The sequence below is a fragment of the Macrotis lagotis genome, chromosome X (genome assembly GCF_037893015.1).
Source record: "Macrotis lagotis isolate mMagLag1 chromosome X, bilby.v1.9.chrom.fasta, whole genome shotgun sequence".
Taxonomy (NCBI): domain Eukaryota; kingdom Metazoa; phylum Chordata; class Mammalia; order Peramelemorphia; family Peramelidae; genus Macrotis; species Macrotis lagotis.
The window spans coordinates 326295008-326310226 of NC_133666.1; the positions used below are offsets into that span (position 1 = coordinate 326295008).

Sequence of the window (15219 nt, forward strand, 5' to 3'; positions counted from 1 at the left end):
AAATTATCTTTCTTGGTTTCTCTAGACTCTCATATTTATATATCAAAGTTCCTATTCAGTTCTTCTCTTTTCATCAGAAATCATTAAAAATTCATAGTTTTCCCTGTGGGATTTTACTTTGCTTTGAAACAGAAGCTCTTCTTGCTTGTTGTAATCTTATATATTTAGCCTTTTGGAATATTATATGACTTTTAATTTATAGTAGAAGTTGCTAGGACTTGTGTAATGCTGACTGTAGTTCACTGGAACTTGAGCTCCTCCTTGTCAGTTGTATTTTGTATTTGATTTAGGAGCTCTGAATTTTGGCTTTGAAAATTCTTTGAACTTTTGAGCAGGTTTTCCATTCTCATTATCTTTGCAATATGTGTTAAGTGTTTTAGAGAAGCACACAGCCAGTGATATAGTAAATGGGAAGATTTTTTCCTATTAGGAAAGGAGACTGAACCCAATCCCTGACCAACTTTACATTAATAGGAAGTGATACTCAATGAAACAATGAACATCTCTCAAGTATCTTCTATATGCCAGGCTCTCTGCTAAGCACTCATGATAAAGAGACAAAAACGAGACAGTTCCAAGTCTTAAGAAGCTCACATTCTTCCAGGAAGATCACACTTGCATAAATAAGGGAGCTGCTAATAAAGAAGAATATTGTAATCTGCTACAGCTCAAGAGAAAAGGTGTTGGAATTCCTCATAGTTGTTTAGAGCAGTTTAGCTATAGGGGATATTAAGTTCAGGCCAAGGAAAAAGGGAAACTGAGGTAGCAGGAGACACATCTGCAGGTTTGACTCATCAAGACTTCAGAAGACTCTTAGTAGAAAGGGCTTTTCTGGGAATTTCTCTCCCTACCTGAATCTACAGATTAAATTCCTAATCTCCTGAACCTGGTGCTACCTTTATTCTAATATTGATTATCTAAGAAATCTAAGAAGGATGAGAAAAAGACAAAAATAACATGATCTTACAGTAAACAGAGTTGAGTATAGGAATGACATGATTTATGAAAATTATTTTAGCAGCAATCTGCAGGATGCACTAGAGAATGGAGAGACCATTGGAACAGTAGTGGACCACCAATATTAATACTCTGTCGACACTTTGGTTTTATGGCTATCCCAAAGTCAAACTTGGAGGCTTAAAGGTTTCTGACAAAGTCATACTATTGGAAGTGGCTGGAACTGGATGTAAATCTAGGCCTCCTGGCTCTAGGATTTCAAAGAATTTTGCATTCTAACAGTTCTCTCTGCTTCATCATCAACCTGAGACACTGGCATCAACAATGAAATAAACAAGGACATAGTTGGTGTTTTATAAAGCTTTATTGCAAGGTGAGTTTAGATGCTGCTGAAGAAAGATCAACATTGCATTGCATATATGAAGAAGTTTAGGACATAAGTCTCAATTCAGATTTCCCAGTTAGACTCTATATGTCAAGAAAAGAAAGACTGCAATTTTCTAGGTGAGGCATATTGGGAAAAAAAAAGAATAGACTTGAGAACATTGAAAATTCCTCTCGGTTCATCTCCACGTAGGGCTAATATGTTCAAATGGCTCAGTAGACAATTATGGATATGTTGATGGGTTGACAAATTCTCAAACACTGTTTCAAGTTCTTTATGGAATCAAGTCTCAGATAAACAACAACAAAAGCAACTTTATAGACAATTTAACATTAAAAATATCAAAAACCTTTTGCCTAAAATAGTAGACAACAGCAACAAAGACCATGATAGAATCAACAATGACCAAAACATACAAGGGTATTATCTTTGACCATGCATGGCTTATTTTTAAATTACAATTCACTGAATAACACTGCCAAGAAGTCTATTTTACACTATGCTACACACAATGAGTAGTTACATTTACACAATTATACAGCTTTTATCTTTTTACCTAATAAAAGCATCCTTTTCTACTTTACAATTGTTAATTTATTTTTTACAATTTTCAGTTCACAGGACAAAAAACAACCTAACATCAGACACTGAGTCTGCCTGAAGGCCCTCTCCCAAAAGGAGAAAGTCCTTTGTCCATGCACCATCTCTTCTCATGAGGCTTTAAAATTTCTGATCTCTATATGTTACCTTCTGAGTACCTCTTGGGCCTCCATTATGAAGACATATTCCAAGTTTTCTTCTTTTTTCCCCCCTCCATCATAAGAAATCTTTATTAACACAAACCCCTAACCATACACATCCCTTCTTTAGGGGGAGCTCATTTTGTATAACTGCAAACTTACAGAAATAAGAAATTAAGAAACAATTTTTTAAAGCAGTTCCCTCTACTCTTCTGTGGTGATAAGAATGACTTCTATTTTATTTCATTTTTTTAATAGTATAAGGAATTTACAAGGAATAAGGAAAAGAGGAAAAGTGTAAACAACCCTTCAAATGTAGAAAGAACCAAGCAAGGCAGAAAAATGGAAAATACTTGGATTATGGAGACTGGGTAAAAGGCAACAGAATGCCTACAAGAACAAAGACATGGCCCTAAACAATGGGGTGGCTACTTCTGTAGCTTAATAATCTGTAGTTTCAATAGAGAATCCTTGCTAGGATGAGGGTTTGCCTTATAGACTATCTTGAGAGGGCCAGTATTTAAGAGGTCAGGAAGTCACCAGTTTACCTCTTTTTCTTATAGAACTTTTACCCAAAGGTTTTCATAGTTCCTGGTACAGCATTTGTACTGTGAGATGCTTTAAAATAATCATTTTCATTGCATCATTAATTTGGAGCCAGAACCAATTCCCTCATTTTACAGATGAGGAAACCAAGTCCCAGAAAATGTTTGTGACTTGCTCACAGTTGCACCAGCACTGTATGTCATAGTTGAATTGGAACCCAGACCCTCTGGGACCAAATCTAGTTCCTCTTCACTGTATCTTTCTACCTTAATTGTGCCTTAGATAATACACAGTAACACCAATATTGTATGATAAAGAGCTCTCAATGATTTAGCTATTTTTGATAGTATAATGAAGCAAGGTAATCTCAAAGGATGCATGATGAAAAGAGTGAATGGAATCTGCTGATGGAAGAATACTCTTTTTCACTATATTTTTGTGCATTTTTTGGTCTGTGTTTTCTTTCATAACATGATTAATAATATGGAAATATGTTTTACATGATTGCATAGGTATAATCTATAACAAATTGCTTACTAACTCAGGAAAAGAGAGAAGGAAAGAGGGAGGGAACAATTTGGGATTTTTAATTTTTTTTAAATGACTGTTAAAATTGTTTTTACATGCATTTGAGAAAAAAGAAAACACTAAAAATGTTAGTTCAAAAGGATTATTGTAGTCTTCCTTGTTATTAAAAAAATCATAACTATAAGGTCAATTAAAAAAAAAAACAGAAGCTCACTTCCAATGGTACAATGGAAGGCAAAGGAAAAATGATTTGAATTGTAGAAGGCTGCTTTACAGCCTTTACCCCCTGCCCTCCCAACATCCCCAAGAGCATAGTTATTCCAGAAAGTTAGCTCCAAATGTGCGTTTCATGGTAACTTGCCAGCATAGATGATGATCTTTCTAGTATCAGGATGGCAGCTTAATGTCTTTATTACTTATGGGAGCACTTAGCATTTGAAAGAAATAGTTGCATTTAGGTTTTTTTTTCTGTCCAGAATATTTGTTTCTTGGGTTGCATCATGGAGTTAAAAATCAGTTATTTCCGAATATTTATTTGTTGTGATGATTTTTCTGCTCTTTTCTTCAGTGGAATCCCTCTCCTGAAGTGGAGCTGTGGAGTAGATTGTAATACCGTTCATGGTTCCACAGAGTCCATGAAAATTACTTCAAAAGGATTACTACAAAAAAGAATCATCTGAATGTACTTTGGCCATCTATTCATCCATCCTCCTTCCCATTCTCATTGTTATCCCCATGTTCCTTATTCTCTTTTTAACTTTAACTGCTCACAAGAGAGTCATTTCTGGTGTCAAACTTTAATTATGAATATTTTTGTCTAGGCCAATAAAAACCAGGAACAGTAACTGTAACAAAATCCAAACTAAATAAATCTGACTCTTGCCTATCCATTCAGATAATTGGGGATTTTTCCTCTCTAATTTCTGTCTCTTGCAGGTGTGCACACCTGTACACCTTTTCCCTTAGCTGTGCTGTTTAGCATGGACTAAATTGGTTAGTTTATCATTGCTTAAATAATTTCTGGGGCCTAATTTTCTTGACAAAGCTTTCCATTTTAATGGTGGACTCTGGGCTGCCCAATCCAAAGCTAATTGAGAAAGGATGTGGTTTCTCTGATTTCATAGTTCTTGAGAATTCAACATGTAAAAAACTATCATGAATCAGATTTGCTTTCCCTTGATATTCTAGTTGTAACTTCATGAATGAATCACAGGTCTTGGAGAAAATAATGAATCCTTCTAAAGGGCAAAATTTATATATGCTTATACTGTCAGGACTGAAATAGATAGGAGAAACCATCTAATCAAGCTCCTCATTTTACCTATGAACAAATGGTAGTCCATAAAGGGGATTTGGCATTCATGTTCAAGGTCAATTAATAGAAATTTCAGGACTAGAACCCAAATCATCTGACTCCCAGCCCTATGTATTTATCATTACTGCCTCACTCAATAAACTACTAATGGAATGACGGAAACTGAAAAGCCAGAGTCATAGTTTAGGTCATAGTGCCTTGGGGTCATAGCACTTAGACTTAGCTTTAATAAATGGACACTCACTTTGTGGCTGGTTTTTGTGGTTTGTTTTTTAAATGCCAACTCAAAGGTTCTCCAGGCTCTGTTCACGTCCATTGTATGTCTCTTTGATTATGTAAGATGTAGCTAGAGTCATTATTTCACAGACAAATTACCAATTTAGACCTAGACCAAACTGCTATTTCTGATGGTGCTATGGGCCTGGCGATGATGCCAATCTTGGTAGCACAGAATACTTGAAAATGAATTCCATTTCTGTTTTGTTTGCAGGAAAAAAACAGCTATGTCCATTGTGCACAATAATATCTCTCCTTCTTCCCTAGAGATCTGGGAGTATCATTTTATCTTCAGTACTGAGGGTCAAGAGGTGGTGTCATAATACATAGAGTGCTGGGCCTGGGGTCAGGAAGATTCCTCTTTCTAAGTTCAAATTCAGCCTCAAACACTTAACTAGTTGTATGACCCTGGGCAAGTCACTTTATCCTGTTTGCCCCAGTTTCCTCACCTGTAAAATGAACTGGAAAAGGAAAAGGCAAATCACTCTAGTCTCTGCCATGAAAATCCCAAATGGGGTCACAATGTTCAGACACAACTGAACAACAAAATATAGTACCTGCCTTATGCTAAGGCACTTTATAGATATCTCATTTGCTCTTCATAATAACCCTGGGAAATAGGTATAATTATTACTCCCAATTTACATTGAGGAAATTGAAATTAAATGACCACCTGAGGTCATGAGTCAAGAAGCTTAAGTTCAAATTCAGTCTCAGACACTAGTGTCCCCAGAGCTCATGAAAGCAGTTCTACTCACTTGGCTGTGATTTCTTTGTCCAACATGATGGATCCTAACCTGATCAGAAGCCTTCCTCAGGCATCCCCTTTTCAGGAGGACCACTATGTCTTTATGAAGATCACAAGATGAGAATATGTTTGTTGGTTCCCTTTGACTCTGAGAACCAGGAAGAGCTGAGTTTAACCCCACCTCTGATACTAACTATATGATCACTTTTATGGAACAACCTCTTTGGGCCTCAGTTTCCTTATCTGGAAAATGAAGATCAAATTTGTAGCACACATTCTCACAGGGCTGTTGTGAGCTAACTCAAAGGAGAGACTTCACATAAAAATCCTTTTATAGTCTGTATATAAAAGTTACTAGTGGTAGGAGGGGTACACCTAAAACTTATCTTTGTAGATAAAGCCACTAAGGGCTCTGGTCCTAAGTAAGGATATGATTATTACTTTTCCTACAGATTTACAGAAGGCTGCTCTAGTCTTTGATCAGGATTTCAGGCCCTGCTCCTTGGCTGAATCAGCTAAAAAAATGACTAGTCACCATATGATTCCAGTTAGAGGTTGCAATGGGGTGAGGGCTGAGGGAGTCCATTTTAGTATTAATCAAGAGCTTCTGGAAGAATATTTATTACTTCCTTTATGCTTATGTATGGGAGGGTGGGCATAGCTGGGTAGGTCCCCAGAGGTTCTTTTTGACTTAGAAATGTAAATCTAATCACATTGTTGAGGATCCTTTTTGTTGATTGACTTATTTCATTAAAGATGGGTTCTTGATCCATATCTTTAAGATGAATACTCTCTAAATAAGCCCTTGAAATGGCAAAATATATCTGTCACTTCTATCACAGTTTGACCTTATAGGGCTTTTGTTTGTGTGTGTGTGTGTGTGTGTGTGTGTGTGTGTTGGGGGTCATCAATGAAGAGCCTACCATACCTTTTGTTGAGGGATAAACTAAAAGTTCATTAAACAGTAATACCTAAAGAGTGGGATGTACTAGGAGGACCCAATAAAAGAACAAAAAGTTACCTTCCCAAATCAAATGCAGTCCTAAAGGGGCCATCACAACAAAGTAAGTATAATAAGACACTGAGGGGGCCTATGATGAGAAAAAAACAATCTGTTCATTAACATCAGATCCTTTAAAAGATTAGGGACTAAGAAAGCCAGAGGATGTGAGAAAACAGAAATTGTATGAGTTTGGAGTAAGTGGAACCAAAGGAATCAGATCAAACACTTCTATATTGTAATTATATAATCCCACAACTCCATTGGCTGGTTGGTACCTGTTAAAAGAAAAGTTTAAACCTAGTTGTACTAGGCTAGGAATAGGAAAATAATTACTTAAAACCTGGAAAAAAGATGTCATTTTTTTGTTTTGTGATGTTGAGTAAGTATACTACAAGTGAATTGACTTTTTTCCCCTACTGAACTTTGTGATTAAAACAACAAAACAATCAATTCTCTATTTTATTCTTAGACTGATATACTTATTGCATTTGATAATCATTTTCATCCAAATCTCTGCTGAAGTATAGAAATACCTAGAGGGTGCCCTGTTAGATAGGAAAACAGATTTTGATTCCAGTATTTATTAGTTTGTAGATATCTTATGCAGAGTTTCTGGGTCTGGAATCAAGAAGGTTCTTTTTCCTGAATTCAAATCTGGTCTCAAACCTTACTAACTCTGTTACCCGAGCAAATCACTCAACTCTGATTGCCTCAGTTTCTTTATCTATAAAATAAGCTGGAGAAGGAAATAGTAAACCACTTTAGTATCTTTACCAAGAAAACCCCAAACGAGGTAACAAAGAGTGAGATATGACAACAACAAATCTGGTAGTACCTGTGCATCTTAATACTCTGATTAGAATTCTAAGATCCTAAGAGTTGGGAGAGACTATAATAATCCATTCCAATCTCCTGTTTTAAAGAGAGAGAAAAACAAGTGCAGAGAGGAAGTGTCATTGTCAGAGTCATGTATTTGGTGGCATAGACATCATTGGGCCTTAGGGTTAGTCATATTTAGGGAAAAAGTACAGTTATTAATATCCCAGATTATTCTCACTCAGTATTCTTTCCTACAAAACCATGTGAAGAAGAGAATGGGAAAAACTGAGTCAATTAATAATGGAGCAAAAATTTCTTAAAGACCATGCTTTGAAATTAAAGAGGAAAAAACCCCAAAGGTTATAAACAAATAGAAAAGTCAGATCTTATCTAACTTAGCAGAGATTTTCCTTCTAACCATATTTTGTTGCCCATTTAAAACAGTTCTTTTTATTTTAATCATACACCAAGACAATGAGAGAAAAAGGTATCTGGATGAGAAATAGAAGGAATTTATTCACATGTGGAAAATTCAAATTAGGCTTCATTTCCTATACCTAATCCTTTTCAAAGCATAAAGCCAGGCCTATATCCAGTTTTGCTTTCCAAACAAATATTTTTTTTTAGGGTTTTTTTTTTTTGCAAGGCAAATGGGGTTAAATGGCTTGCCCAAGGCCACACAGCTAGGTAATTATTAAGTGTCTGAGACCGGATTTGAACCAGGTACTCCTGATTCCAGGGCCGGTGCTTTATCCACTGCACCACCTAGCTGCCCCCAAACCAATATTCTTAAAGAATGATCCAGAATTAATGACAATTCTTATCCAAGAAAAGAAAAGGCAAAAGAAAAGAATATTTTCATTCTAAATTCATTCAGATTGAAGATACAGGCTAGACTTGTGATTTCATTGATATAAGGAGTACCCACTCTATAGCTTATGATCTTAGAGGATTATCTAGGACACTGAGAGGTTAAGTAAACATACCATGGGTAACACAGTCAGTAGATCTCAAAAGGCAGGACCTACCTCACCAGGTTGTTTCAAGGATGGATTGTGTTAATAAGACTGAAGTGCTTTATAAACCACAGAGCATCAGAGAACAAGTGAAAGTGAATGCTTCAGGGAGAAGAGGAAGGGTAACTTCAAGGTATTCAGTTTCTATGACTATGATTATTATATATACGTTAATAGAGCTTTTTGCACAAATTTTCTACAGGATCCTCTCCCAATGAAACGAGCCTTTCTATATCCAAGATACAGTTAAATAAATGGACTCATGTCTGCACTGAGAATAATTATCAGTAAGTCAGACTGGTCTTTGGTATTTTATATAAATCTATGCTGTTACATACTATAGCTCTTTATAATCCTTTTCCTTTCTTCTCTCAGTCAATAATTTTGTTCATGGAAAGAAGATACTTAAAAGGTGAAAATGTCTCTTCCCTCACCCACCAAAAGATTCTGTGTTTATGTGACTAACCAGCAAGATCCCTGTGAGCAGGCACATGGTGCCTATGGCAATCTTGTACCCAATGGTATTTGAAAGGGCCAAGTGAGTAGGAGATACTCAATACAGATGAAAACACATCCTTCTTTCCAAAATCATATTGGGAAAATACACAGAGGAAAACCCTTCATAAATTTTAAAACACTATGTACATTTGAATTATATGTTAGGATTTAGATTTGTGTATGTTCACACAATCATGACTTCCTAACTTTTTTTTCCTACTGTTGAAGACAAAAATCAAACACAAATGGTCTGCTGTCTTATTCTCACGCTCCCAGAGAAAATGCCAGTTGTTGGTCTCAGTTAGCCATATAAGTTTATCATAGGGGCTTGAATTGAAGAGACAATGAGGTCCCTGCAAAGAATCTCAGATCTAGCTTGGAATTACTTGGGCTTGAATCCTACCTCCACTATGCATTGTTTTTATGATCTTGGATAAATCACTTCATCTCTCTAGGTTTTACTTTTCTTCTCTGAAAACAGTTGGGTTAGACTAGGTCAGAGAGCTTAAATAATTTGGTAAAGAACACACACAGGAAGGAAATATCCAAGCTAGGATTTGAACTGATATCTTTTCACTAAATCTCAAGAGCTTTCTATTGTACTACATTGCCATCCTAACTGCACAATACCTCTTCTCTTAGTTTTCACCTAGAAAATGGTTTCCTTGGATTCTTTTTTTAAAATCCTTTAAATAAATGATTAACTCTGAAGAGGAATATTGGAGCTTTAGACATTTCCTCTGAATACAATCTTTGCTGTCATGAGAATGATGCTTTCCTCAGACATGAGTGTGGTATTTGGGACCTCAAAAACTAAGCAAGCCTTATAACACCTGACCAATCTTTCTTTCATTGCCAAGGTGCTGTCCTTTCCTGACATGCTGCTATTTTGTGCTGAAGCAACAGGTAGAGCTTATAGCAAATTAACTAACCAGAAGTGAAATAACACATTTACTTTAGAACTTTGATGCTAATAAATATTAATACTCTGATTTTTTCTTCTTAAATAAGAAGGATGATTAAATGCAACTTGCTTTTTTAATAGTCCTAACCTATCCCATGACTTCTGCAGCAGTGACTGGGGCATATACTTTAAAAACTATTTGACAAATGACTGCTTTAGGAAAAAATTCCACCTGTTTCCCCAAAAACTGGAACACATACTAGGGAAAAATACATTCATTGATACCTAGGAGTAGAGAACATTAACTTTAATTTTCAGGGAAAGAATTAGTCCTTCTAAATGCATTTTCAAGATCATTAAGGCCAGGCCTTATATCCAGGTCAAAACTATTTGGAAAGTGAAACCAATAATGAATCTGTAATTTACTGATCATTAAGACACCCCAAATATGTTGGTCCTCAGTAAAGAAAGGTTTTAGCCCTTAAGAAATCCCCCCAGAGGATGATTCTTCCCTCCCCCATTTCCTCTTTACCTCTCACCCCTCCCATCCTATCCCATCTCATCCTTGCCTTTGTCTAGTTCCTGATGGACTAGTGGTTAAAATTGATTAAAAAGTGTGACAAACTCATTATCAAAAGGATTAATTGATTACCTTTTGCACAACTTTCACAAGGGTATCTCTCAAGTAATTAAGGGAGGTGGCATCACTCTGAAGGCTGGGGTTATTTTGGTTGCTGTTTTGGAAGTACACTCACTGAATGCCTCAAAACTAACTAGGAAAGTTTTTGATCACAACATTTGATCATCCTATTCAATGCTTAACATTTCTTTTTAAATTTTTCATTGCAAAAGCTCTGAATAAAGTTTCGGTTTCAGACAACCAGACTGTGGGGAGGAGAGGAATAAGTCCTTCAAAAGGGGTATATGTCAAAGTTCTTTATTTCATACAAGTTTAATTATGATAAATCTTTAGCTTGAGGGATCTTTTGGGCTTGAGGGATTGTAATGGATCACTTTGGTCACTGGTGTCCAGCAGGGTGGCATAGAAGATACTTTCAATGTTAGTGTTCATCGTGGTAAGAACTTGTAAATTCTTTCTGCTTTATGAAATCTGGAGTATATTAACAACCCATTTCAGGAATACTTTCTTCATTTGTTTATCTTCTCTCTCCTTCCACCCCCACCCCCACCCCATCTTCATTTGTTTCTTTTTTTTTTCTTTCATGGACTACCTCAAAGCAGAACTAAAAGAGCTTTGAAGACTCCCTGTTCAGTGTAATGGCCTTTGCTCTGACCAAAGATTTCTGATAAAAGACTCCAAAGGAGAATTACAGACTGGATGATTGTTTAGGACTTTATCTGAAGAAAACCGATGATATCACCAAATTCTATTTATTTAATATTTGAAATGTGGCGTGCATTTCTGAATTTGCAAAAACATTTACAACATCTAGAATTTCTAAAACAGAGATTTTCTAGGCTTTCTCTGGTGTGAAACTTTTCACTTCTGATACTTTGGTGTCCTGAAGACCCTGTTTTACATGAGTATACAACACATTATGGGATTGATAACAGAAGTTATTTATATCTGAAAGGCTTGCTGCCTAGACTGAAAAGATGTCACACATTAGAACTATTGAACCAAATCACAAATAAAACCAACATGAACAAAGCTGACATCATAAAGAGGTGATGCAAAGGAGATGTGTGGTACCCATGGCCATCTATACTGAAAGAACAAGCTGTGTGAAGTTGCCTAGAAATACAGACACTCCTTTTCATAACTATCAGACTGATTTTTGTGTGGCATGGTGATACTCCTTTTATCTCAGCTATACATTTTGTAACAATTAAACCACATGGGCCACCATGTTAAGTGCCCATGGGTCCAGGGAGGGTGCCACGTGGAAGAGTTTATCTTGATCTTAGGGAGGAAAGAGTTCTTATCACCTCTGCCAATGTCACAGCTGCATTTCAGAAGTGCTGACAAGACCTAGTGCTCTGGCTTCTTCTGGTGTTAGTCCACTCTTCAGAGTTCTTCTTACTACAGTGCCATGGAAACCCAGGAAAAGGAAGAACAGTAAAAAACAGGTGATTAATAGCATAATCTGAGGTCAGTTGGTAGATCATACTATATTTTAAACTGATTACAAAGAGGGACAATAATGTCCTCGAGTTTGAATAATCTTAACTTTATCAGAAAAACATCTTACTCCCTTCCCCTGCTTGCCACCCCATACTTTGCTCCTACAGAAATGCCTTTGACCAGCTGGCTTAGAAATTGTATGGCCTATCTGTATGGCCAATGGCAGAAAAAAAGAACCTTCACAAATGGCCTGGCCATTGAAATTCTGCCACTAGAAAGAGTAGGTACTCCTCTTAGTTATTCACAGCTGTAGATTCTCTCTCTTTTTTTTTAAATCCATTATAATAGGCAAAATGTCTAGACTCAAGAGTACGGTAGAAAAAGGACAGAGGGGTAATGACTAAACCTGTTTACATGAAGAAGACATTCAGACTACGATGTTATCCCTGAAGATAATAGTAAACTGTCCTATACTTTAATCCCAATTAAGAGAATAAATGTTTATGTAGAGTCTATTTTATGCTGCCCACTGTGTTATATGCTTTTAAAAAACTCACTTGATCCTTACAACAGCCCTATGAGGTGGATGTTGGGATCCCCATTTTATGTTGAGGAAACTGTGGCAAACAAAGGTGAAGTGACTTGTCCAGGGTAACATAGAGAGTCTCCCAGGCCATATTTGAACTTGAGTTTTCCTGACTCCAGGTCTAGTACTTCATCTATTGTATCACCAAGTTACCTCAATTAACTAACAGGATGCACTACCTGCTGGTACATTTTTCAGCTAAAAATGCCTCTTAGATTGAGTTTATAATCAAAGATATAAACTAGATGGGAACAATTTTTAAACACTTCTATCGTATCTACCAATTAAAAGTATAAACTAAATAAAGACAACCTAATTAATCAAGTTGGGAAGTTATGAAGTGCTTTGGTCATTGGTTAAAATCTGATGATGAAATGTATTGGGATTGGTGGAAAGAATTAGATATACCTCTGGACTTAAGTATACTAGAGAAGAAAAATTCTATCAGAAGGATTCCAGCAACTTCTTCCAGAATCAAGTTTTAAGAGCTCTTTGAGAAGGGAAATCTCTTTTACCTCTACCAGTACAAAACAAGAAGGGGAGTGGGGCTGGAGTAAGATCAGAGGGAGCATCATACTTTCCCTTTGCTTCCCTCTCTCCCCCTCCCATCCTTCTTCCCAACCCCCTGACCAATGACCATGCCAAATAACACATCTAGTCAGAAATGGTGAGAGGATAACAGAGGCAGCAGCTTTGGGGATTGTCACCTCTTCCAGGGTAAGGAAAATCAGCTTTAGGATTTTCCACCCCATTGCTTGGAGTCAAGGAGAAAACTCTATCTCTAAGGAAAACTTTATGGGGATCCCACAAAAGGTTAAAAGAACTTCTAAAAACCAGGAATTGTGAGGTTACCCTTGATCACATATGTTCTCTAAACTTAAGCCCACTTTCCACTAGATAGTATATATTCATGTGAGAGTGTATCATAGACTTTTTTTTTAAGGTTTTTGCAAGGCAAATGGGGTTAAGGGGCTTGCCCAAGGCCACACAGCTAGGTAATTATTAAGTGTCTGAGACCGGATTTGAACCCAGGTACTCCTGACTCCAGGGCCGGTGCTTTATCCACTGCGCCACCTAGTTGCCCCATATCATAGACTTTTAAGACTGTTTTGTAAACCAGTTTAGTAAATATTCCCAATTAAAAGTTAATCAACTCTGGCTGGCTAATTGTTATCAACTGGATAATTAATAGAGAGCACACTAGCTGGGGCTCAGTGAGTGATAATACCAGTGTGACCTTGAGGTAATAGAAAGTAACACTAAGTACAGGTTCTACTACATTTTTCTACCCAGTTTTTCCATCAGTGCTGTGTGACCCCATAGAATAAATGGTATTTTACCATAAATGACAACAAGGAAATACTTGTTTGGACATTAGAGAGGCTTTGGGTCAGAAAATGGTCCTTGGGGCATTTAAATCACTATTTCCAAAGAGCAAGGAGGGAAAACTTTTATGAATTTCTATACCATAAATGTAGATTGTGTAATTAAACCAGTTTTGAAAGACTATCACAAATGATACTAACACAACCTGGAGTTTTATATGCTCTATGTTTAGAGATATTTGGCTACAAATTGATTATTGTTGTGCATTAATTGATAAAAGATAAGTACATATATAGATGTAACAATGGTAACAATTTGGTAACAATGTTTTTGGTAACAAAGTTTTTGGTAACAATGTTTTTCAGACTAGCTCAGTGTGCTACAAATACCCCAAAGTATCAGGAACAGAGAATCCATTATGCTCAGCCTTTTAGTTAAGGGCCCTTGAATGGCCTTTTAGATTCATGGATCCCTCCCTCTTTTCTTTAAACTTAGATGTTTTAACAAAGAATGCTCATCTCTTAGCTTAAACATGCTCATGGCTTGTGCCCTGAGGTTGTCACTCAAACAAAATATGGAGCTGATAAGTTACTTCCAACTATAGTGTTTACAACTGATAGGGGCTTCCTGTGTTGTGCCTCTTGGAGTTATATGATCATCTTAATTTTCTGAAATACTATGGTATCCTTGTCGATATTTTTTTCAGTCATGTTCAACTCTTCTGGACTCCATTTGGGGTTTTCTTGACAAAAACAGTGGAGAGGTATAACATTTTCCTTCACTAGTCATCCTTCAGATGAAGAAACTGAGGCAAACAGGATTAAGTAACTTGTCCAAGATAAAACAGTTAGGAAGTATCTGAGGTCAGATTTAAACTCAGGAAGATGAGTCTTTCAGCACTAGTGCTCAACATTTAATACAAAGAGGAAATTCTTTTGGCAGAATTAAAATTACCATCAATCATGGTCTGTGGGGGGAGCTATTTCAGGAGAGACCATGCGTACCTTAGCCCTCAGGTTACCCCATTTCTATGCTGCCCACTCTAAGTGATGGCCATGAAACCCGAGCATTTTCCTTCTGTGCTTTAGATTCCCTGCAGCTAAAGCAATCTCTTCTTTCTTCTTTGCCGTTAAACTCTAGATTGTATGTCTAACTTGACTAGACATAATATTTTGGCTCTTAAAGGTCTTGTCTCGAGGCAGATTATATTTAATTGAGTAATGGAATGCATTCTATGCAGTGGCAATAAAAGTAAAACTTTCTAATGACCTTTTATGTTTTTTAAGCAATCCTTAAAGCATTTGTTGAAGAAACAGACTTTAATAGGTTAGAATAGGATAAAAATACCTCCCTGTTCTTGCTGAAAAAGGCCTGCTGAGATCTCATAACTAAGAAACAAAATACTGCCTTAAGAAGGTTGGGAGGGCATAACACACTGTACTTTAAGACATCTTAAATTTAATTAAATTTAGCTATCAGTATAAGG

At 36.6% G+C, this 15219-nt stretch overlaps 1 protein-coding gene and 1 long non-coding RNA gene across 10 annotated transcripts in view; one reads left to right on the forward strand and one right to left on the reverse strand.

Annotated features, from left to right (window-relative positions):
* Positions 1 to 15219, reverse strand: part of FHOD3 (formin homology 2 domain containing 3) — a 740814-nt gene continuing 725595 nt past the window's right edge. For 4 of the 9 annotated variants that reach the window (XM_074203819.1, XM_074203818.1, XM_074203816.1 and 1 more), the window contains one exon: positions 2 to 11779. In XM_074203819.1, the coding sequence (XP_074059920.1) occupies positions 11697 to 11779 (83 nt within the window). In that variant the 3' untranslated portion in view covers positions 2 to 11696. Of the gene's footprint in view, positions 11780 to 15219 lie in introns of all 9 variants that reach the window. The other 5 variants (XM_074203814.1, XM_074203813.1, XM_074203812.1 and 2 more) reach the window with 2 other exon arrangements.
* Positions 11463 to 15219, forward strand: part of LOC141500566 (uncharacterized) — a 27359-nt gene continuing 23602 nt past the window's right edge. The window contains exon 1 of the long non-coding RNA XR_012471968.1: positions 11463 to 11826. This is a non-coding gene — a long non-coding RNA (uncharacterized LOC141500566). The remainder of the gene's footprint in view (positions 11827 to 15219) is intronic.